The sequence below is a fragment of the Sparus aurata genome, chromosome 8 (assembly GCF_900880675.1).
Source record: "Sparus aurata chromosome 8, fSpaAur1.1, whole genome shotgun sequence".
Taxonomy (NCBI): Eukaryota; Metazoa; Chordata; class Actinopteri; order Spariformes; family Sparidae; genus Sparus; species Sparus aurata.
In genome coordinates, this window is record NC_044194.1 from 10,147,090 (window position 1) to 10,169,869 (window position 22,780).

Below are 22,780 nucleotides of genomic sequence, written 5' to 3' on the forward strand. Positions count from 1 at the left end.
TGACAGTCGTTGTCTCGTAAATGCAACAGAGAGCACACTAAAAGTGTTCTAATGTTCCGTCTGAAGCGACCAGAATCGCCGGCTGCTTTCAAAGCTTTCACACAGAACACCTGGGAATGAGTGATGGTAAACGAGGGTTGCGTCAACTCACCGGTCTCTGTTAGATTTTATTCCTGTAGCTGCTCGGTGATGACTTGCAGGATGAGGCTTTTCATCGGAGCCTCGCTAAAAAGAAAATACCTTTTGTCTAAAAGCAGCCTCTTCAGGCTGACTTAATAAATTTGATTACAGAGATGATTTCGCCGATTCCTGCGCTTTCTCCGAGAACTTAACATAACTTATCACATTATTTTTCTGTGTGTGTGAGTGTGTGTGTGTGCGCTAAATATAACGTTTCCTAAGTTGAAACAGGGACAAAGTGTGTTTTGTACGTCACCAAACAACGCTGTTCTTTGTTCCTGTGGCTGCATTTCTGTTAGTAATCGACATTTTTTTAGATGACTTCACCTGTAAAACTACGTCAGAGTTGACGTTTGAGGCACTTCTTGTGTTCATTCGTAGAGTCACACACCAGGTGTTTATCACTTCTCCAGGTACATCCCCCCACTTTTAGCACAAATGTTGTAGTTGTGTATCTGATGATTGACTTGATGATTTGCTTCCATACGTGTGTTCAGGCTTTTTTACGTTCTTCCTGAGATGATGTGTTGACATGGGAAGAAGACGAGCAGACTTCTAATAGCATTCAAACACAATTTTTTTTGGGTGGAGGGTGCCCGTCTCGCTCCCTCCCGAGCCGGTGACACCCATGAAACGCAGCTGGGGGGGGGGAGGCGGGCTTGAGAGGCAAGTGGCTGCTCTCAGATCTTGACGCTCTTGTGTTGTATAATACATCAGGCCTTCCAGAACAAAGAGTTCACAGACAAAGACGGTGCTGAATGTTGAGACGGGGAATGGGTGTCTCACCGGTTTATCACTTGGTGGATGATGTTTACTTCGCCGAGGGGCTCTGGAGGGTCAGAATTTCCAGCTCCTCTCATCACTTAGTGGAAAATCACAGATATCCCAGAGCTCCATTAGAGGTTGAGGACTTTTTTTTTTTTGTTGCTCTGTTCGTTTTTGATAATCTGTCCGCACCAATAAAACATAATTAAGCTCGCTTTTTAACTCCGCACCGCAGTAAACTTTCCGTGCCATGGCTTCCAAGCATGCAGCAAACAAGTCTCCAAAAGGGAGAGAGAGAGAGAGAGAGAGCACGAGGGAGATACAGACTTCGGTGTTTGGAAATAGAATGTGCAAAAATACACTTGCAAGAGAAACAGACTTGGTTTTGTTGATTGGAAGAGTGGAGAGTTTGTGGACTGTTTTATTGGCTCTCGCCGTTCACACGGAGCGGTCTCCTGCGTAGACCGATGCGCTTAACTTCATCACTTGGCAGCGCTACTATTCCGGGTTATAAATAGACAGGTCACCAACAACACTGGCGCTGGGGTTCGTTTGAGTACAGGCCCCCTCTGTCCCGTTCCATGAGGCCACGCCGGTGTTCCTGCTCAGTTATTTATGAAAGGACATGTTGCTCCGGAAAACTTGAATGGCGGCTTAAATAATCAAACGTCAGCGAGCATTGTGTTTGACAGGCTGCCCCCTCCTACTTCCCCCCCTTTGGGGGGGCACGGCATGTTGCAGTACAGCTCACCTTGTCGTGATGGAGCAAGTGGCTCAGCCATGACTGCTGTCACTCTACTCCAAGGTGCCCCACTCCATCTTGTGACCGGCCCTACACGGTTACGTCCACCACCACCACCACCCCCACCCCCCTTCCTGCCCTCCTCCTCCCCTCTATGCATTCCCCCTTCCCCCACTACCGGCTTGGCTGGATGCAGGAATGTCTTGTCTCACCCCCAGCGAGAAAGTGTTGCGAGTGTTCACAGCCCTATGGTGTGTGTGTGTGTGTGTGTTTGGCGTGCGTTTATTGAGCAGCTCTCTCAATGTGTGTGTGTGTGTGTACTGCAGCAGGGCTCAGCGTGACAGCCTGAGTCAGTGGCGTGCCCCTGTGTAAGGATGTGAAAGTGTGTCACTGGGCTAGTTTGCGAGAGTGCAGTCGAATGCTGTCCTGCAGCTCCTCCGGGCTGCCAGCTGAGGTTTACAATGCTTAATTAAACACTTTATTTCAAGTGGCCCGTCATTGGATTTGCTCAAATGCATACCCCGGCCAGACGCACATACATCATCGCGGGCCGCCGGTTTAATGGCCCGTGGAGTATCGTACAATTTGTGAGATGATTGCGAATGTTAGCTCTTTTAATGGATGCCCCCCTTGCCGTGTAAGTTAAAAGCTGTTTTTTCAAGAACTGGACGCGGATCGGACCTGAGTGGAGAATTTCTCCAGTGAAAGATTATTCTCAAGAGGTGTTTTTCAGAAACGTACACTGTTCCAGTCCTGACTTGGTTAAATTTGTGATTTGTGACCTGTCTTAACTATCACTGAAGGCAGGAGGCCAGTTTTTTTCCCTCTGGTATCCTGTTAAATCTGATGTTAAACCTCACAATCAGCACCTAAAATTGTGCTTTTTCTTCTACGGATTTTATAGAGAAGCTATAAACTAGGGCGGCAACTAACGATTATGTCCATTATGGATTCATCTGCCGAACATTTTCACAATTACTCGATAAGTTGTTTGGTCTATAAAATGTCAGAATTGTGAAAAATGCTCGTCAGAGTTTCCAGATTTCCAGAGGCCGTCCAGCAGTGCAACACCCAAACGCTCTTCATTGGATATTTAATGTTATAAATGCCAAATAAAAGCAGCAGATCCTTACATTTTAACAGCAGCTGTTTGACATTTTCGCTTGGAAAAATGACCGAAACTATTAATAGATTACCAAAAGAGTTGCAGTTAGTTTTCTCACTCGACTAATCCTTTCAGCTCCTCGCATGGAGTGAATCTCATAGAGACTCGTGTTTCTGCACGCTGGCAGCTGAATCGCAAGTGGTTTTTAGAAAAACATAGTTTTGGGGTGACTCCAACGTGGATTTATTTTTTTTTATTCTACCATGTACAAATGAAAGCAATAAATTCATCACCATTTGAATTTAAACTCTAATAAAGTCCCTCAGTTTTCCTTCTCTTATTTTGTACGTTTCCTGTAGGCGTGCGCGCTGGACGTTAACCCTTTATCGAACAAAGCATTTCAGGAAAATCCGTCACTGCTCGCCCTGTTACAGATGCATTAAAGATTCAGTGGTTGTTTATAGTGATCGGGCTGAATAGCGTGCGTATAGACCTGGAGTATGTTCCCTCCTGGCCTTTTTTGGGAGAGGGGGATTCTTTGTGTGAGAGTTGTTCTGACGGGGGGAGTGTAGTGTTACTGTTTGGGGTTTCGGTGATATCTGAGCCACGGTGTTTGAAGTAAGGTCCGCTGAGGGGAAGTGGCCCACCAGACCGCTGGTCAGATGACTTCCAGTATGCCGGGGATTAGGGCCAGTTGATGTGGCAGGTGTGAGGGGATGTGACCGCGCGGTGACCAGCTCCCTCGGCGGCCTCAGCTACAACTGGAGTCGAGTGGAAACGTTTTGATGCTAAAGCCGGTTATTACGGCTCAATACGAAGAGCGACTGCAAACGTGACGCTTGGCTCAGTTTTGTATGTTTGAATTACTTGTGGCGTCACACTTGTTCATCCGTGCGCGCCTCTCATACATTAAAGTAGGTGCTTGTTGATGGCCTTAAATGGGAAAATCCGATCAAATAATAAAAAAACAAGAATATATCTTTAAACACTTTGATAACAATCAGGATTTCTCAAAACCTAAAAACTGACTCTGATATATTGTTTAAGGAGGATGACACCAAACCGAGATATAACATTTTAACCATGGCTAAATGATTGACCGAAATATGGTGTAATATCCAAATGTGGAATTTCTTTTGGTTTCAGTAAGAATGTGTCAACAACATACCGTCACGATTGAGCAGCGTTGTGGTCTTGAACATGCTTGTTTGGTACAGACCCCAGCCGAAAGTCGCATCATCACTTTTTATATGCATCTCTTTTAGATAACAAATACTCAAAATACAATATCCTTAATTATACCCATTACTCATATGATTTATATTTGTTTGAAATGTTTTTTAATTGGAAAAAACGTTTAAGAATTAGCAACTGGTGATATATATATATATATAGGTTATAACAAAACCCACAGAAAAGGGGTCGAGCTCTGTCAATGCTAGAGAATACAAATGTAACTTAGTCATTTTTAGTGCTTAACACGTCAGAAACAATAGTGTTTTAATGGATTTTTCCAGTAGAAAAAACACATACCTGCTCCGTTGTGATCACTTATTTGATTTTTTCTCCATTTCACATTATAATCAAGGAGTAATCAGAACTCCGCGCTGTCGCAGCCTTGCTTGTTATACATCTTCAACCCGGAGGAATCTTCCTAATAACCTTCCTCGGAGTTTACAGCCGGATGTCGGGGGGGAAAAAAGGGATACAATTATGTGCTTTCCCACAATGCTCAGTCTGTGTCCCTTTCATAAACAGCTCGACATGTGGTCTGAAAGTGCAGATCTCCATCTCATGTTTCTGTCAAGCGAAACTGAGATGAGGTTTATTTACGTGGAGCGCCTGTTTACTGAATCGGAAATTGGGAGTTTATGTGAAGGTACACGGGGACCATTAGCCTTGAATTAATTTGACAGACTCACACGGGGTCATGTTTGAGTGCGTGCGTGCGCAGGTGTGTGTGTGCCCATGAGTTTTTGTTTGTGTGATGACATTTCCGTGGAAGGCCAGGGCAAGGTTTATCAATCATAAACATGAGCCGATGGATCCCATTACGCCGCGGAGATATGTGTGTTTACTCAGCAGTGTGAAGAGCAAAGAGAGGCGGGAGGGGGGGGAGAGGGAGGCGGACTCATGCATGCGGGCTTATCCCTCTCTGTGGACACTGGTGCTAAAACATCCACATCACTTCTAGGTCATTATTGTCAGCGCTTTTAATGTGTTTTTTTTGTCCCCCCCCCACCAACACCACCCACCCCACCACTTTCTTCCTGCTTACGTTACAATAAATTTAAAAAGGGGGTCCGGTATCCAAATCTTATTTTGCTCTATTTTGTTGTCGTCACAACGCATTGGATCGGAGAAGCCTGGAGGCTTTAGTTTTGAGGCGACGTCCTACTCAATCCTTTTTTTTTTTTTTTCCCAAGGAAATGATTGGAATTCCTGCTACTTAACATGCCTAATGAGTAGAACAAGGGAATCACAAAGAGGGGGCTTTTCTTTCATTCTCCAGTCCTTTCTCTCTATTCTTCCTTCTTTCTTCTCCGACGTTACTTGAGTATAAATCAATCCCAGGAAGATCTGCTCGGTGTTTGCGACCCAGGAATACATTTAATGCGTTTAGCGGTTTCTTTTTTTTACGTGTTTTTTTTTTAACACCAGTAGGATGCTCTCAGATAGCTACGCTTGGCAGAAACCTTATCTCTCCCCCTCGCCACAGTATCTCTCTGCAACACCCCCCACATCCACCCCCACACTTCCATTCTCAGGGCCAGACGCCCCCTGATTTTATTAATGCCCTCATCAGGAAGTGGGGCCTAGAGTTTCTCTTTACTAACAAACAAATTAGTCTTTGTATTTGAGTGGCTCCACCCCTCCTCCCTCCCCCCCCCCCCTCTCTCTCTCCTCTCTCTCCCCTCTCTCTCCGGCTGCTGGAGAAGCTGGAAGAAAAAAATTCTCAATGAAACAAAGAAGACATGCAGCTCGATGGCTCACAAGTGGAGCCCAGGGGCATTGGTGTTGATTGGAGAAAGCAAATACTATTTTCTGCCGGAGTAATCGTTTCCGTTTCTAAATTTGGGAGAAGTGAAACACCACCGACAGGAGCAAATATAGCCCATTCATCCCCGTAAACAATGCGGCTTCTATATTTGGCAGAATAGTTTGAACAAAGAACATCAAACATGGCCCCCTTTTTTTTTTTTTTGTTTCTCTACTGAAGTGGAGTTAATTTACTCACAGGAACACTTTCAGAGCACACACACGCACACACACACACACACACACACACACACACACACACACACACACACACACAGATGGTTGAACGCAAGCCAAAGAGAAGGTCACATGTGACATTTTTGGATGATTTTTCGACAACCGCTTTTGCCATTTCAGAAAAAAAAAGGAGATCGGGTTGAGCGGCGTTTATTTTGGGACCAGAAACAGTTTAGCTCTTCGCTTTATCCCTCAGCCATGATTAATGTTTTGACAAGGATCAAAGAGTCTTGTCGAAAACATGCCTGTCTGTCACGTTGGACCGGTGCTGTGGCGGTGTTTTGCTCGCTGTGACGGCGTCCTAAGCCCCTGTAAGAACATAACAGGTTTAACCAAGGAGCTCATATGTCAAGGCATTTCCTGTGCTGACCGCTGAACCTTCTTTTAGACGGTACTAAATAAAATGCAACCTGTTACCTGCGGTGTATGCCAGTTCAGTAATTCATTTATTGTTTCATAAATATCCAACACAATGCATTGTTGGGTAGTTTATAGGTTTATCCATGTTAGGAAGTTTACAACTTATTGGTTGTTACAGTACAGCAGTGGGTAGTTGTATCCCAGGTGACAATTGTGCAGTAGGAAATACATTAAAAAAAAAAACATCCATATTGAGTCAGCTGTAACACCTGAACACTGTGTATTGCAATTGCGAGGCGCAGAGATACTACTCAGCAAACAAGCAAGCAGGGAAATCTAAACTCAATGCTAAACTTAATTGCTAAATAGTGAAAAACAACAGTTATTGCTAATGTTGCTATTACTCAATGGTGAAAAGCCAAACGTAGTAAATAAACCGATGTAATTGCTTGAAATAGTTAGCTGAATGTAATGGCTAGTAAAATGAGTTAGCTAAAAGCAATGTAAGCTATGAATGGTCAAAAAGGTTAGCTAAAAGCCAATGAATAGTGGTTATATAGTTAGCTAAAGGTAATGTATAAATAGTTAAAAGTAGTAGCTTAAGGTAGAATGTTAATGGTTAAAATAATTTGCTAAAAGTAGCGTTTAAATGGTGGAACATGTTAGCTAAAAACAAAGGAATTATGGTTTAGATAGTTATGGGTAAGCTAGTTAAAATAAGTTAGTTAGCTGAAAAAAAGGGATTTATGATTAAAATGGACGATGCGATCCATTACTTTTACCTGACTATAGCTAAAAGTAATGGATCTAATCAGTTAGAATAAGCCAGAATTAAGCAAAGAAATATTGATAGCTAAAAATTAACCAATAAATGGTTAAAATACTTTGCTAATGGATAAATGCTAAAATTAGCTAAAAACCATGTATTCATGGCTAAAACAGTAAGCCAAAGTCATTTTAATGGACAAATTCATATAATAGTTAGCGGTTAGCTAAAAGTAAAGGATTAGTGGTTGTAATAGGCAGCTTAAAACAGTTTTAGAATGGTTAACATGGCTAAAAGCAATGAGTAACTAAAGTGGTCAAAATGGTAGCCTAAGAAAAGCAGAGGATGGATGCTTAAAATAGTAAGGTAAAAGGGTCAAAACTTTACCCCTCGTAACAGTTACGAATACAAACCTGACCAAACAGACCTGGGTGATGACAAATAAATTGTGTGATCAACTGTAAAAATGTCCACTTTTATATTATAGATAGTGTCAAGTAACATACAGTTTAAAATCAGCTCATATTAACATTTGTAAGATGATCGGTGTTGTCAGTAAAAGGGGCACGTAGCTCATTTGACAGGGATGTGAGATTGCATCAGACAATCAGACTCATGGAACAACTTGCATCAGAGAGCAAAAACATTATGAGAATACCATCTACCATTAATTCCCAGGTGTCGTAATTGATAGGCACGATTAGAGGGAGAGTTGATTGTCATCAATAATAAATGCCGCCTTTGTTGTTAATGTTGTAGGTGTGTGTGTGGTGTGTGGAGAACGCTGCAGGCACTGGTTTCAAGTGTTGTTTTCCGAACACAGGGCTTATTCAAACGCTGGAGTTATCTGAGGTGACAGACACAACATATTCCAGAGCATTGTTGGTTTTGTATTTGATATGATGGACACGGAAGGCGTGCCGACATGTCAACTTGTTAGCCTCGACATGAGATATTAAAAAATGTCTTCACCTCAGTTGACCCTGATGGTAATATCGCACTTGTTAGAATAACAACGTCTGCGAGAGAGAACACGCAGAGTAAAGATTAACATCTCTGAAACCGATGGAGAAACATGGTGTCCTAGCACGGCAGACACCGTCTTTTTCAGAGCTCTGTGTTATTTGTATGTATGACCGTACACAAGCCTTACCATCTTGACTAGCAGGATTAAATGCTTCAAGAAGATTATTATAATCAAAATCTTTTGGCAAAAGTAATCTACCTGCTAATCTATATGTAGCATCGCTGTGTTACTGTGTGTTTTGATTCCACGCTTCTGGATTAAGAGAATGAAAGATGCATTCTAATGTGTTCTCCCATTGTGTCTTTCAGTCTGTGGTCCGAGCATCGACATCCGAAATGAGATCAGTGAGTTCAAGCGGCTGGAGAACTGCACGGTGGTGGAGGGCTACCTGCAGATCCTCCTCATCAACGACAAGACCAACAACGTCCACCAAGAGCTTTTCCGCTCCCTCAGCTTCCCAAAGCTGACCGTCATCACCGACTACCTGCTGCTATTTCGCGTCTCGGGCCTGGACAGCCTCAGCATGCTTTTCCCCAACTTGAGCGTCATCCGCGGGCGCAATCTCTTCTACAACTACGCCCTGGTGATCTACGAGATGACCAGCCTGAAGGACATCGGCCTGTACAACCTGAGGAACATCACCAGGGGAGCCATGCGAATTGAAAAGAACCCAGAGCTCTGCTACCTGGACTCAGTGGACTGGTCCCTTATTATGGATGCTGGGACGAACAATGTTATCAATGGGAATAAGAAGGCAAAGGAGTGTGGCAATGTCTGCCCGGGCATCATGGAGGATAACCCTCTTTGTCAGAGTACGTCGTTCAACGACAAGTACGACTACCGCTGCTGGACCTCCAACCAGTGCCAGAAAGGTAACCTGAATTCATTTTAATGTCAGATAGCATCAAGAAAGACGCTATCTGCTTAATAGCTGTAGCGTTTGTGCTATATTTTGCGATTACAGTAAATGCAGATGTGACTTTGATCTAGGTGGGTGGTTTCCAGTCTCGTAAACATTCTGAAATTGTGCGTTTTTTTTTTCTGCCACCGGCGAACAAATCCCATGAATCTACGCAGTGTTTTTCCTTCATTTCCGTCGGGCTGCAGGATTGTCCAAGGGCCAGTGCAAACATTTCCTCTCTGTTCATTATAGAGACCTTGTCTTTAGATCAGGCTATTTGTGGAGTGAAGGATGGCAGCAATATAGGGCACTGGGTATTAGAAAGGCATACTCAGTTGAGGTTGAAGTTGCCCTGGCAAGAAATGAGCTAGTCTACCTGTCTGGACCATGTCAGTTAAATATTTGCCTTAGGGACTTTTTGCAATTTATGAAAAGGGGTATGTTGAAGAATCTGGGGGAGGGTCATCCTTGTTTATCTTCGGCCCAGCGGTGGGGTCATGCATTTTTTTTAAACGGTTCAGAGCAGGGTCATATATTTATACATATTGAAATCAAATTCCACTTGATCTGCACGTCTGAATTAATTCAGTAATGTGCATTTGTTGCCACTCTCCCAGATTTTTTATTAGAAATCGGGACAAGCAGATCAGCTGTCTCGTGCCGCTTCAAAACTACAGTAGAAGGCAGTTCTGCTCCCGCAGCCTGTTTGACATAGACAGATAAAGCCAGAACTGTTGACGAGGCTTCTGCTGGAAATGTTCTGTTGCTCCCTGACATAAAAATCCAACCATTCTTCTTTTCTCTGTAATCATGTGTTCTCGCCCGTGTTGCTTTTCATGCAGCTATTTTGAAGATATCAAACTCCTAAATTTCCTTTAGGCCATCTGTACTTTGTTTTTTGTTTTTTTTACTTTTCCCTCCAAGGGTCCGTAGGGCAGGTTATGAATAATTATTTTTTCAAGGTTGCCGACAGGGTCACGTACATTATTCTTCACATACAAAAGGGGCCATTGATGTTTTTTTATCAGAGGTGCAAATTCCTTCAGAGACTTAGAAAATAACACACAATGAACTGTCTGAACAGTTGAAACGGTGATCACTTAAAATGTAGAAAAGGCCTGAAAACACTGGAGCTCAATTAACATATCTTTAAAGGATCTGAAGTGCAATAATGGTGCTAAAATTTCATTATGCATGACCTTGATGTTATTGGTGCATGTGTAGGTATCGTTGATGAGATCTGATCGTCATCGTGCTTCTTCACTTATGTTGTTTATGTGCGGCTGATAGAGCTTTGCCATTGTGTGCCGCTTCTCTGTATTTGTTTATTTTTGCATAGACTATTAACGCGCTGGCCTCTCTCGTGTTTGCCTCCCTCTTGGGCGTCATTATGCATACTGTACCATAACTCAGTGGATTAATTCAAAGATAAACAGATACACGTTTTTCCTTGGTGAAAGGGATTATCTTCAGTTTGAGAAAAGACTTGTCCCGCACTCCTGCTCCGTGCCATTTCCTCTGCCCTCTCATCTGTGTGGAATAATGGTGGGAAAATGTCCCTCCAGCCCTCCTCTATTGAAGACCTGTGTGCAGCTCCCATGGTCAGTCGGGAGTCTCAAACACCACCCTCCTCCAACCCCCCCCCCACCCTGGGGACCCTCAGAACAAATAGTGGAAATCAAGCTTGCGTCTTTTCCCTGGTGACCGCGTCCGTCTTCTATAGAAAAAGCCATGGTGTTTATAGTTGTGCCTCTGTTTACTTCTCGGATTCACCCGAGATTGAAATTGGCCCTATGAATAACATTACGAAAACTGTTTCGGTTTTTATCCGAATATCTTTGTACGGAGCGTTTTTTTCTTTATCCACAAAATGTTACATTGTGAAAGGTGTAATCGCCTGCGACGACCTTCGAGTCACATCCGTGCTTCCCACAGTAGATTGTGTGTGGCGTTTTGTGGTGAAAACCCTCTGTTGTTCTCGCAGTGTCGGACTTGAGAGGCAGAGCAGCAGTATTGTTTGAACCCTTCTCTCAGAGGCCCCGGCCGAGGTCAGGGTAAATGCATTCATCTAGAGGGCCTTGAGGTCTCAAGGCTGCAGATAAAGGCTCCGGGGGGGCTGCGCTGTGAAAAAAAAACAAAAACTAAAGGAGTTACTGAAGCAATAGTAAGGCAGAATGAAGCTTAGATTATGTCTGCGAGATCTTTTTTTTTTATGCACAGGTAACATTTCTCACCCTGTCTTTGTGTTTTTTTGAAAGGCTTGATGTGTCCGACTCTCTCCTTCCTGTTTAAGATTCCTCTCTCCTCCCTCCACCCCTCCGCGTAATTGCCTTGTTTTTCTCCAGTACAGATGTTCCTTCAAGGGCATTCAGTGGTTTTCTAGTCAATACGGCCCGGTCTCCTCTTTAATTACACTACATGAGGGAGGGAGTGCTGTCTGCCTAGCACACACAACTTCACCCTTCTTGGCGTTCTACTGCTTCGCGGAGCAATAACTCCTCGTGTTTGTCCACCTACTGGATACTGTTTCCCACAACAGTTTGGGGATGTTTTCGATTATAGTCGTCCCTCAGAGGTTGAACGTGGATCCCAGTGCCGGGAGACAGAGCGAGCCAGGTTGAATGCTGTGCTCGTGGCCTTGATGGGAGCGAGTGGGAGTGACCGTGTAGGGAAGTGCAGATTGGAGCAGAGGTTCTGGGTTGCTTTTTAGTGGCGGGCAGCGATGCGTAGAGAGGCCCTGACTGCAGGAGGAGGGGCACTGAGGGGAAATGTCAGACAAATGTCAAGTATACGAGCTTGAACGGCGAGCTCTCACCAGAGCGCGGTGCTCTAAGGGTTGAAAAATGCCTGTCACTCCCCCCTTCTTTTTTTGCCCCCCATGTTTCCCTCCCCGCCTTCCTTTCCGCTGCTTTCCCCTCTTCGTCCGTCTTTCTCACTACCAGCGTTCTGCACTCCACGTCTGATTGTCCTTGTCAGTGTTTCCTCCTCTATTTTCACCTCACTCGTTTCTGCAGGGCTTATCAGGGGCTGTTAACAGCTCCGGCTGTCAGATATCTCTCCTCTGTTTACTTGTCGGAGACATTCTCTCATCACTGCGCCGGTCACACAGCCAACCAGCTCATTTGGCCCGGCCCGGCATCCTTTGACGTCTCCCCGCTGTTGGCTTTGAGTTTTGAGGGGATCCCGTGACCAAAAAAAAAAAAAAAAGTGTCTGGCCCGCTTCGAATAGTGTCCTAAGGTCGCCGTGTGTTTGCTGCACACAGGCTTGGCGTACTGGCCCTGGAGCCGAGCCAGAACCAGATAGACAGGAGGATTTTAAAATTAGGCGGACGAGCAGGAAAGCATGCTGTGGCGTCCATGCCCAGTCCCAGGGCAGGTTGGGCTTCATAGCTCCACATGGAGGCACGCACTCTCACACTTGCCAGTCCTCGCATAGCTCACATGTCTCCTTTACGTGATTGAATATTAACTTACAGTGCTCCCGGCCTCGCAGGCACTCTTGTCTAGTCTCCTGACCCTTACCGTCCTATGTTGTCTGATTTTAAGGAACATCGTGTCCTCGATGTTGTTTTTAGTGATACTGATAGATAAATGTCAAAAGTCAAGCCTGCGTGTGAATGTTTGATAAATCAAAACGCCCACGTACTTAGACTGCCTTTCGCTTTGTGAGAAAGCAAAACGGAGATGTGCTTGGTTGCGAGTGGCGCGGTGTCGGCTTGCATTTTTCGGGCCTGATGCTATAGTGGTGCGTAAGGTGACATTTAAGGAGACCTGCTGTCCTGTGAGGCCGCAGACTGTCTGTGCGCCCGGTGTCCTTGTACTGAACCCAGAAGAAGCGCAGCTGAGCAAAAGCATTTCAGAGCCCCTGGCAGTCAGGAGAGCTCTCAACCGGCCCGGGAGACTTTAGCATTTGATAATATGTTTACTCCCTTCTTGCCAGAGACCCACTTGATATCTCTGGTCTGAGTGCTCTGACCTAAGCCCACTTCACGCAGCAGGGGAAACAGTTTCCTTTAGAGGACACAACTGTAGGGTAAGCAGGTTCAGACGGGAAGACAAAATTTTAGACCGCAACTGCAGATTTCTGTTCTTTCTGCTGCTTTGGTGCAATTTCTACTCAGTGATGTATTTTATATAGTAATAAGGCTTGAGTTGATAAGAGATAAGGCTAAGGATAAGGCTGAAAATATTCAATTTTTCAATGTCAACAAATCCTGTGAAACAACCAAAACCAGCAATGTGTTTATATGTCATTGCTGCCCCTGGGCCCACTGGTCCCTACAAAAGACACGAATCTATAAAAAGGGGTTTTGCAAATACATTAAGTTCTTTTTCAGAGAAGAGAACACATTTTCTTAAAAAGCAGGAGGAATGAACCCGTTGCTTTTTTAGCATCCATTATGAGTTTAGTCCTTTCTGTGTATTTCCGTGTTTGTTGTGAAGCACTTTGTAACGCTGGTCGTGATAAGCGCTGTGTAAATAAACGTATTATTATAATTTATAGCAGCAGTATACGTGCGATCAACTCTAAAATTAAAGCTACAGTTTATTAATTTGTCCAATCATTTTTGTTTAACTATAAAAAGTCCCTTGAGATTAAAGTCTTTTTATTCCTGACCTGGACAAGATGGCATACGATCACAGAGTTACAAAAATGATACAAACATGTAATAAGGTAATAAAGGCTCACTAATGTTTTTATTTATTTTTTTTTTTTAAATAGATTTGGAACAACAAAAGAGGTCTGTGGCTCTTAAGGATAAGCAATACCAGGCTTTGGCTAAAAAGTTGTTTGTTTTCCTGGCCCTGTGATTAAGTAATATTTTCTGCTAATAACCTTTTGATTAAGTAGATTAGCACGGAGAGACAACAGAACACAAAGCCTCCTGTTCCCTCGGAGGCTTTTGTAAATTAATTTCTGGAGCTGCCACATCGCTCAAACCTCTTGTTGTCAAGATTAGCCCCCCGAGAGATCGAACTGCACTGGAAATACGCTCCGTTTGTGCCGGCGAAGAGCTAGATTTATTGGTACTCGATGTGTAAGGCATGTATGTGAAGTCCTGTGGAATGCTTCTGCCCCTTTAAGTGTATAAGGTAGAAATTCCTGCTGGGTTAGTCATTGCAGTTGTGAGGGGATACAGAGGGGGGAAATACACAGCACGGGCTGTACGTGCAGACTACATGTGCACGGGTTGTACAGTGACTGTTTGTTGGCAATAGGAAGGAGCCGGGCTGATGGCTGCGATGATACTGATATGGGTTTGTTTCAGGGTGTTGTTCGCCAAGGTGGACAGCGCTCCTATGATCACCTGTCAGTCGCTTTTGTTTAACCAACATCCAGCAGAAGATACGAGGAAGCTTCTAAATATTTAATGGCTTTTTTTTTTTCTTCTGAAGCTCATCAAAGTCCCGCGGTTATAAGGGACAGGAAGCGAAGAGAGGGCTCAAATTCCAGTCCCGACAGCCCGGTGCTTTCCTGGGGGCACGCTCAGCGCCGTGACTCAGTGCCCATGCAGCCGATATTTCCACCCAGCATGAACTGCTCGCCTGCGCTCTGCTCCATTTTGTACAAAGCTTAGGCAGCACGCCAGCGTTAGTGCCAAAGAGATGGCACTCATGATCAGACTCATTCATTCCTGCCCTCCCACATCCACCAGACTACAGATGGAATAATCACATCCGTCATGTTCTCCACTACTGTGCCGCACTCAGATTTTCTTTCTGTTCACTGGGTCACCGCAGATTCATGGAAAAGGGGGGAAAGTGGGAAAGTGTTTCAACACCTCACGGTCATAAGAGGCATTCAACACGTGAGACACAGTCGTCCTGTTCGGTTAACTCTGGCTGCGCTGACGCCGTGTGTGTGTTCGTGCCCTCGTCTCTATTATTTCCCCGGAGGACTGGGGGACTATTGATTCACAGTGTTACAACTCCATGGTGTCATTGAAATAAATACATTAGAGAAGGCAGACAAAGCCCCCTTCACAGCAGCCTTTCGTTCCCTTTGTGGTCTCGCATGCTTACGTCTTTTTAAACAGTGGTCCAGGGGCAAGCGAAGCGACAACAGGCTGTAAATAGGGTTGTGTGTGTGTGTGTTTGTGTGTGTGAGAGGACACAACAGCTTCTCTTGTCATTCCTTTACTGCTGCTCCTCGAGCTGTTGCGTCTATGTCTGAGGAAAAGAATCTCTCAATTGAAACATCAAGGACCTTTTCATCTCTTATTGATTTGCCACAATATTGATTTCCAGCTTTAAGTCAGTGTGCGTCAGTAAATTAGTGGAAAGTAAGTAAAGCTTTGCTTGTATGTATCTTATCTTAAAATATCGATTCATGGTTGTTCAGCACGGCCTCGTTTGACGATTCCATTTGAGATATGTGAGCCTCGGTTTCAAAGCTGGACACAAAATGGCGGGCCAAGTTGTCATAAACTTCCTTGTTTGAGCGCTAAGCAGTACATGGCTCTGAAACCTGTTTCAAGCTAGAAAAAGACATTCATATTCATGTTCGATCACGACCGCCTAGTTTCATAATGAAATTATTTTATCACCTGTTTTTGTTGGTTTTGTCAGCAGGATGACAGAAAAAATGCTGTAGATACTTCCACAAAACTTGGATGGATGATGATCTCAGCCCAGAATAGACCCCACTTACTTTTGGTGTGTATTGAGATAAAGGGAAAGATCCAGGAATGTCTTTTTTCACTTGGATCTTGATAAAAAAAAAAAAAATCAAGTGTATTTAGGTGCCTGGTATCTATGAGTGAGTATTTTTGATGTGGATCCAATCTAGCAGATTCAATGTTTAATTTGATATTGGATTAAGCTTGATTGAATTTAAGGGGGACTATTTGGGCAGTGGCAGATGTTTGCTTATTTACATTCTTGCATTAAATTGTTAGAACAGCCTCTAATATTGGTATGAATCCACAATTTAGTTTCTGCAGCGATTAAACTTCTAGCTTAACTTGAGCTTTAGAGGTTCTGGTCGCTGGATTTTGTTATGTTCAGGCAGAGCTGTTTCCCCTCCTTATGCTAAACTAAGCTAAGGGGATTCTGGACATATATTAGATAGATACAAATATACGATATTTAACTGACAGATTAGATAGCGCTATGAATCTTCTTATTTAAGACTTGGCAAGTGTATTCACACCAAGAAAAAGTTTTAAGGGTGCCTTTATCAAAGATCTATCACCGAATACTAATAATTTGCTTTTTCCCGTGTGTGTGTGTCAGTACATGCCACATCCTTACACCCTCCCTCCCTCCCTCCCTCCCTCTCCTGGCCTTTGCCACATTTTCTTCCATCTAGGTCACATTCATAAATGTCATGCTTGGGAACTGTTAGCAGCCAACATGAGTACATTCGCCCAAAAACAGAGACCTTCTTCACTGAGTACCCAGAACCTGAGTTCTCTTAAAGCGAGGAGGGGAAAAAACTGTGTTTGGTTACAAATAGCTTTTCTGCTCAATTGGTTTTATTGGTTGCCTTTGGACTTTTGAGAGGCCTGGAGCACGAGCGGTGAGTGCGATTGGTCAGAATGGAATTCATTTTGCCTCACGCTTTAATTTATTTTGGGTTCCTCCAAAAACGCAGAAATTGTAACCTATTATACAGTATTCGCCTCGGAGCATGGTGGAACAGACACGTGTCGACCGCTTTTGCTAACCTTTAATGTCAACAGCCGAGTCTTTCTCTGCATAATTTCGGTTTGATTGCGAGCTGGCAAAGTTCATTCATGATGGCTATGACTATACAGTGTGTTATTGTCCATGTATGAACAGCAGGGCTTATTGTCCATTGATGGCCGGCGCTGTGAGTTTATCCGACTCCTGTCCTCTATGGCCTACAAAGGACTCCTCTCAAAGCACTGACAGATTGGCCTCTTTTCCTAGGTTTCCTCTCATAGACTTGATTGACCAAAATAGGACCTGTGTGTCATGCTGCTCGCCTCCAAAGAGACTGACTGACACACATACACTCCATCCCTCACGTGCCATCCCTCCTCGTTTACAAATTTTCCTCATCTTGTGCCCAGGTTGCGTGTGCCCACTGTGACGGTGCCTGCTGTGTTCATCTATGTGTGTGTGTGTGTAGCCCAGTGTGTAGAGTGTTTCCAGCCTGCTTGATGCCTATTTGAGCCACCCAGCGCCTCTGGTGATAGGCTGCGTGCTGCCTTCTGGCTGTGCTGCTCGGAAGCTGTGAGTCATCCTTTGCTCTCACCACTCATTCATAAATCTGCGTGAATACTATAACTTCCTCTCGGCGAGCCGTGGGGCCCCCCCGGCTCTGTGGTAGGTTCCCCTCAGCTCTGCTCTAAATGGCAGGAAGGATGAGGGGCTGTCTCCGCCTCTTAGTGACGCCTCTCAAAGAGGTGAGAGAGACGAGCGCTCACTCCTGCTGCTTGCGCCTGCCCTTGGCGCCTGAGCCGTGCCTCTGTCTGCCCCGGCTCTATCCCTCCATGTAGCGCGAGGCCAGACCGGCCATTTACTCACTGTTGGACCGGCTTGGCAGTGCTTCCTGGGAGATAATGTGCCATGCCTGCAAGTAAAGCTCTGAGAGCACGGGTTAATTCCACTGTGGGAAAAAAAAAAAGAAGAAATCTCCTGCTGACAAATCTCTCCTGCAGAGGTGAGGATGTACGCTGGCATACCGCAGAGAGACGACAGTACACGCTTTGCCAGAATAGTTAGTCAGGTTCACTGAGGTCACAGAAACACTGCTCCTCTATTTTCTTCCCCATGTCGTGTGTGTGTGTGTGTGTGGTATGGAGATGCGATCCACTCCCTCTACCTTTCCCTCCACCCATGGCTGAAACGCGTGTCTCTTTGAAAACGGATCACTTCCCAAGGGCGCGTCGATGTGGGATTCGTCTTTGTGACGAAATGGGTTTGGTGCTAAATAAGCTGGAAGGTACACACACAAACACACACACACGCACACAGAGTTTGAATAGATAACTTAACTCACAATAACTAAAGAGCAGCTTTTGTGTCCTGGAGCAGCTTAGCTCCGGATGAGTCATGGATCTAAAGTTTGTGTGTGTGCGCACCACCTATAAAAGATATATCAAGCAGGCCTCAGCGTGCCAGCGGTGTTTTGCCGCCTGTTCTTTTCGGGAGCATGTGCACGATGAAGAGATGAAAGGAGCATCATAAAATTACAAAGGAAATCTCATGAATTACACAGATGGATGAATTGCGCGTGACATCCGCACACTTCCCCCTCTAACGCCTTTTTCCTCAAGCTCGCTGTTAGCCAGCATGACGTTTGACGTTATATAAGCCCCAAACAAACTTTTGATCGCGTCAGCTCTTTACAAATCTTCCCCCCGTATAACTCTCAGTGTCAACAATCCATAAAGCAGCCTGGCTTGTCTGATGTCATTCGTTTTCGTTCTCTCAATGACTGAAAAATGACCTTGACCCCGTCCGGTGCCTCCCCTTCCTCTCTCTCCTCAGCTTGTTTGGGTGGGATCCCCAGGGCCTAGTGCAGTTGTCAGCACGCAGCCTAATGGGCACAGGTGGCTGGGGCTCCTCTGCCTTCTCCAGCCCTCTTGGCATGGCTCTCTTGGCAGACCGGCAGCTCCTTGGCCAGCCGCCTCAATGGGCCACTCCAACACAGCAATCACCAGTTGGTGCTTTGTCAGCATCGGGGTGGCCCAGGATGAAATATGGCTCTCAACTTTGAAATATGGCTTCTCCTGTAGAAGAAAAAGCTATGTGTGTGAAGTGCCGGCGATGAGCTGCTGAATTCTGTGTATTTCTTCTTCGGGATGCAAAACCGGTTTTTACTCACGATGTCTCTCAAAGTGATGACACGCTGCGGAGTCATCCCTGCTTCCATCATCACCGGCCAGAGCCGAGCAGAGTCCGTGAAAGGGACGAGGAGTGTCGGGATGTTTGGTTTAAGAGCAACTGTAAAGCTGTACTGCAGCATGCAGCAGTCAGACAGCGGCTTGTTACTGTGTCAGATAAATATAGAGGTCTCTGGAGCTCCCTGCTGCAGCTCTATCTCTGCCCGCTGCTTGGAGGGAGGGAAAGGCCGCATCACCTGGGAGCTGCCACTATCCTCATTCATCCTCGCTAAATTGGCTTTAGACTCGTAGGACATTAAAGATTATTGTGGCTCTGCGGTGGCAGACAGAGCCGGGTGAGCTGACAAACACAATTTTGCCCTTGTTTTTCCTATAACCCCGCAGGACACCTGCATGACAACACGGTGCTGACCCATAATGAGATTATCAGAGAGATTTGTCATTGAGGGTGGGCCTGGGCAATGTGATTAAAATCAATATCGTCATGTTAATAAGATATTTTCACTATTTATATATATATAACATATGTATTTTTTTCTTTATTTGGGTTAAGTAACCATTTAAAAACACTTTTCTCGGAACCAACAGAACTTTGTAAAACAATAACATTACAATCACAACGTCAAATTCAGTTGCAATTGAAGATACAATAAGACACATTTTCAAATTAGGCCGAAAGTGACCAGACGTCTGTTGAGTTGTGAACTTATTTTATCCCAAATGTTTACAGAAAGGTTAAAACCCACAGAAATCCACACATTTACGTTGCGTTTTCTTTGGTTGCCTGTCACTATAACTTTATTGAGAGAGTCAAGAGCGAGGAAGGCCATTAATCTTTAAAACATTACTTCTTCCATGAACATTTCTGCTTGTGACTTATAGATAGATTCTCATCTGCGATAGATTCAGAATAAAGACACCGACTCCCATGATCCCACGCTTCTTACATCTTTTGTTTTCGTTTCGATCGAGTGGCCCCTAGCGGGATAAAATGAAGGACCCGTTCCTCACTGATGAACTCGCTCACCAAACTTTAAGAACCCGCTGACCCGCCCGCTGTTTGTCGATACTGCGCCTCCTCCCGCGATCGCCCTGGCTCCTCAGGTCTGCTGCTGATGGAGCAGAATGCACGCTGGATGGGGGCCGGAGGAGGTGGAGGTGCATTAGCAAGTCCTTTCATCTGCTCCATCCTCTTGTGTCTGACGAGAGCGCGTTTGTTGATAAGCGTCCAGCCGGCCTTTGAAGTCCCTAGTCTGGACTCGTCCCTCTTCAGTCCAACGCCATCCCCCGCCACCCACTCCCATTAGCGCATCAATTACAGAGATGAGGCTTGCGGGGCTTGTTTGCACTTGCGTCAGGTATCTCTCTTCTCTCTCTCTCTCTCTCTCTCTGTCTCTCTTTCTGAGGCTGTCTGATAAACATGACAGACACTAGCCCACAGCTTGCATGTAAACACCGCCCATTCTCATTCATATTTCATTACTCACACTCATTTACTCAGCGTAGCCGCTCCTCTCCGGGCCCACGCTGCCATCTCCGACTCGCTCTAACTTTTTGTTCTGTTAAGCCTCTCCGTTTAGCTATGATGTGGTCTGACTTTGCTGTTGATGAGTAAGTCAAAATCCACCCTCCCACCATAATCCGGTAAGAAATACAGGGGTCAACACTTTGTATATTGTGGTCTGTGTGTCATCCCTTCCCAGCAATGAGACACTGCTCCGTGCTATATGTAGTGTTGTGAGTGCTTTTCCTGGCCAGACATGTACTTGCTTGTAAAAAGCTTGTTTTTGAATTCCTCCTACCTCCCTGCATAATATATGGTATTATCTTCCAGCCCTTTTTCTTTCCCTCTCCCTTCCTCCGCCCATGTGTGGGGTAATGACATCGATGCTCCTATGTAGGAAAATCCCCGGAACTTTATCCTGCTTCGACTTTCTCCGATGTTTTCTCAGCCGGATAGCAAAGGGGACCGCAAACTCTTCGTTTTATCTGCTGTTACGCTCGTAGCTACAGTGTGGATGCACGTCAAAAACATCAGTTGTCAGTGGCCAGGAATGATGCCATAGCGTGGCAGGGAGGCAGAAAGAGAAAAAAAAAAACACGCACGGTCCAATTTAAATACATCGGCTTGTTTTTCTTATTGCACATGAAAATAACATTCCTTTTTTTCCTCCCGTTGTTAAATACATCAGCGGAAGCCTCTTCCTGTTTTCTTCCGTTTTCTATTTCCTTCTCCTGCTCTATATTTTATTTACCGTACAGGGTTAAGTGCTATATTTTTCTTCTTCCTTTTCCCTTTTTCAATGCAGCAGTATAACTTCCTGTTCAAGTAAAATACAATAGCCGATTTGAATCTGAATGGCTGTTTTGAAACATTTACATTCCAGACATGCTTTCGACATTTTTGTGTTTACAAAGCTTTATCCAAATCGGATTGGAGGTCATAACTCAGTTTGAGAGCTCAAACACAAAAGGCCAGTTTTCACCGTCACAGCAACTTTTTAGGGCCCTGAGATTATCTGAGCATATGTGTTTGAATTGACACGGTATGCATTTGAAGCTCGACTCCGGATGTGTGTCATACTGAGGATGAATCATGGGGCGGGGAGGTGTGTGAGAAGGGATGAGTGTCACTGCATGTCAGCATGTGCATGGCATGTACTGTACATTCAGTATGTACTGTATGTACTCTATGTATGTGTCGGCATGCTTGCAGCATGCGCAGACACAAAGTAGCTTTTGTTCGGGGAAGTGAAGCATTGTGACGCTAATATTGTTGCTGTGCGAGTCATTCATCTGCACTGCAGAATACTGTTTCCTCAGGCTCTAATTTATGCATGATGGGGATTTTTTTCCCCTATTTCTTCTGCTCCGTGGCGTTTTTTTTCTTTTCAAATGAGTGACTAATTCTGTTTACATCAGAGTCGTTGAGGAGTACGATTATCTTGCCAGCAAGCCAGTGGTCCGGGCCCAAGACCATCTGCATTGTGACATACAAATGGACAATTATAACGAATGGTTATCATCAGATTAAACATCACTTTAAAACCATCACTTGAAACATTAAAATATTTTCCTTCAGCACATGTTCACTCATTCTGTGCTCCTCTCCTCAGTCACTGTCTCTGATTATGCAAGATTTTTTGTGGGATGCTATGTGTCTATGTGTGAATTTATCTTAAACAACCAGTTTCACACAAACAACTGTGTTTGTTACATTGTGCTGACGTAATATCATTTATAGCCTTTAACCTGTTTATATGTCTTCCATAATCTGCAGGTTCTTTCCCAACTGGATTTTAAGAAATACTATTAATGTGACTTGATATTACAGTATGTTCAGCTGTGTTCAGCTTAGCGGTATCCATGCATTCACTTGCAGGCACAAAGTGAACACTGAAATGTGTAGTGAAAATTAACCATAATGTAACTAAATTCCTTTCGCAGTGAAAATACACCACCTTAAGCAGAATGTTCCACCATTTTGTCCGTGACAACACGCTGAATTTGCTCTCATTTGGAGCAAACTGCCAGGTTTACTCTGTCAACTGACCCTCGACTGGCCGTAGCCCACTTCTCTGACACACTTTGACTTCGTATCTGCGCGAGTGCAACGGTACAAGAGAGTGCGGGGAGAGAAAGAGAGCGTGAGACACTCTTCATTTTATCACCGAGGTGCAGAAAGGTCTGTGAATTGCGGCATTAGCACCGGGGAATCCATAACTCATCTCGGAGCGCGGTGATGAGCGTGCTGGGTTCGATGGGAGCACTCTCTCATGGATCATCGTGGATTATGGCCGAAAAAAAATGTGAACTCTAGCTGGCAGATTCATGTGATGT

The 22,780-nt window shown here is 44.7% G+C and overlaps 1 protein-coding gene across 1 annotated transcript in view; it reads left to right on the forward strand.

Annotated features, from left to right (window-relative positions):
* igf1ra (insulin-like growth factor 1a receptor) overlaps window positions 1-22,780 on the forward strand; it is an 80,562-nt gene that overhangs the window by 1,675 nt on the left and 56,107 nt on the right. The window contains exon 2 of the mRNA XM_030425026.1: window positions 8,530-9,093. Within this exon, the coding sequence (XP_030280886.1) occupies window positions 8,530-9,093 (564 nt within the window). The remainder of the gene's footprint in view (window positions 1-8,529; window positions 9,094-22,780) is intronic.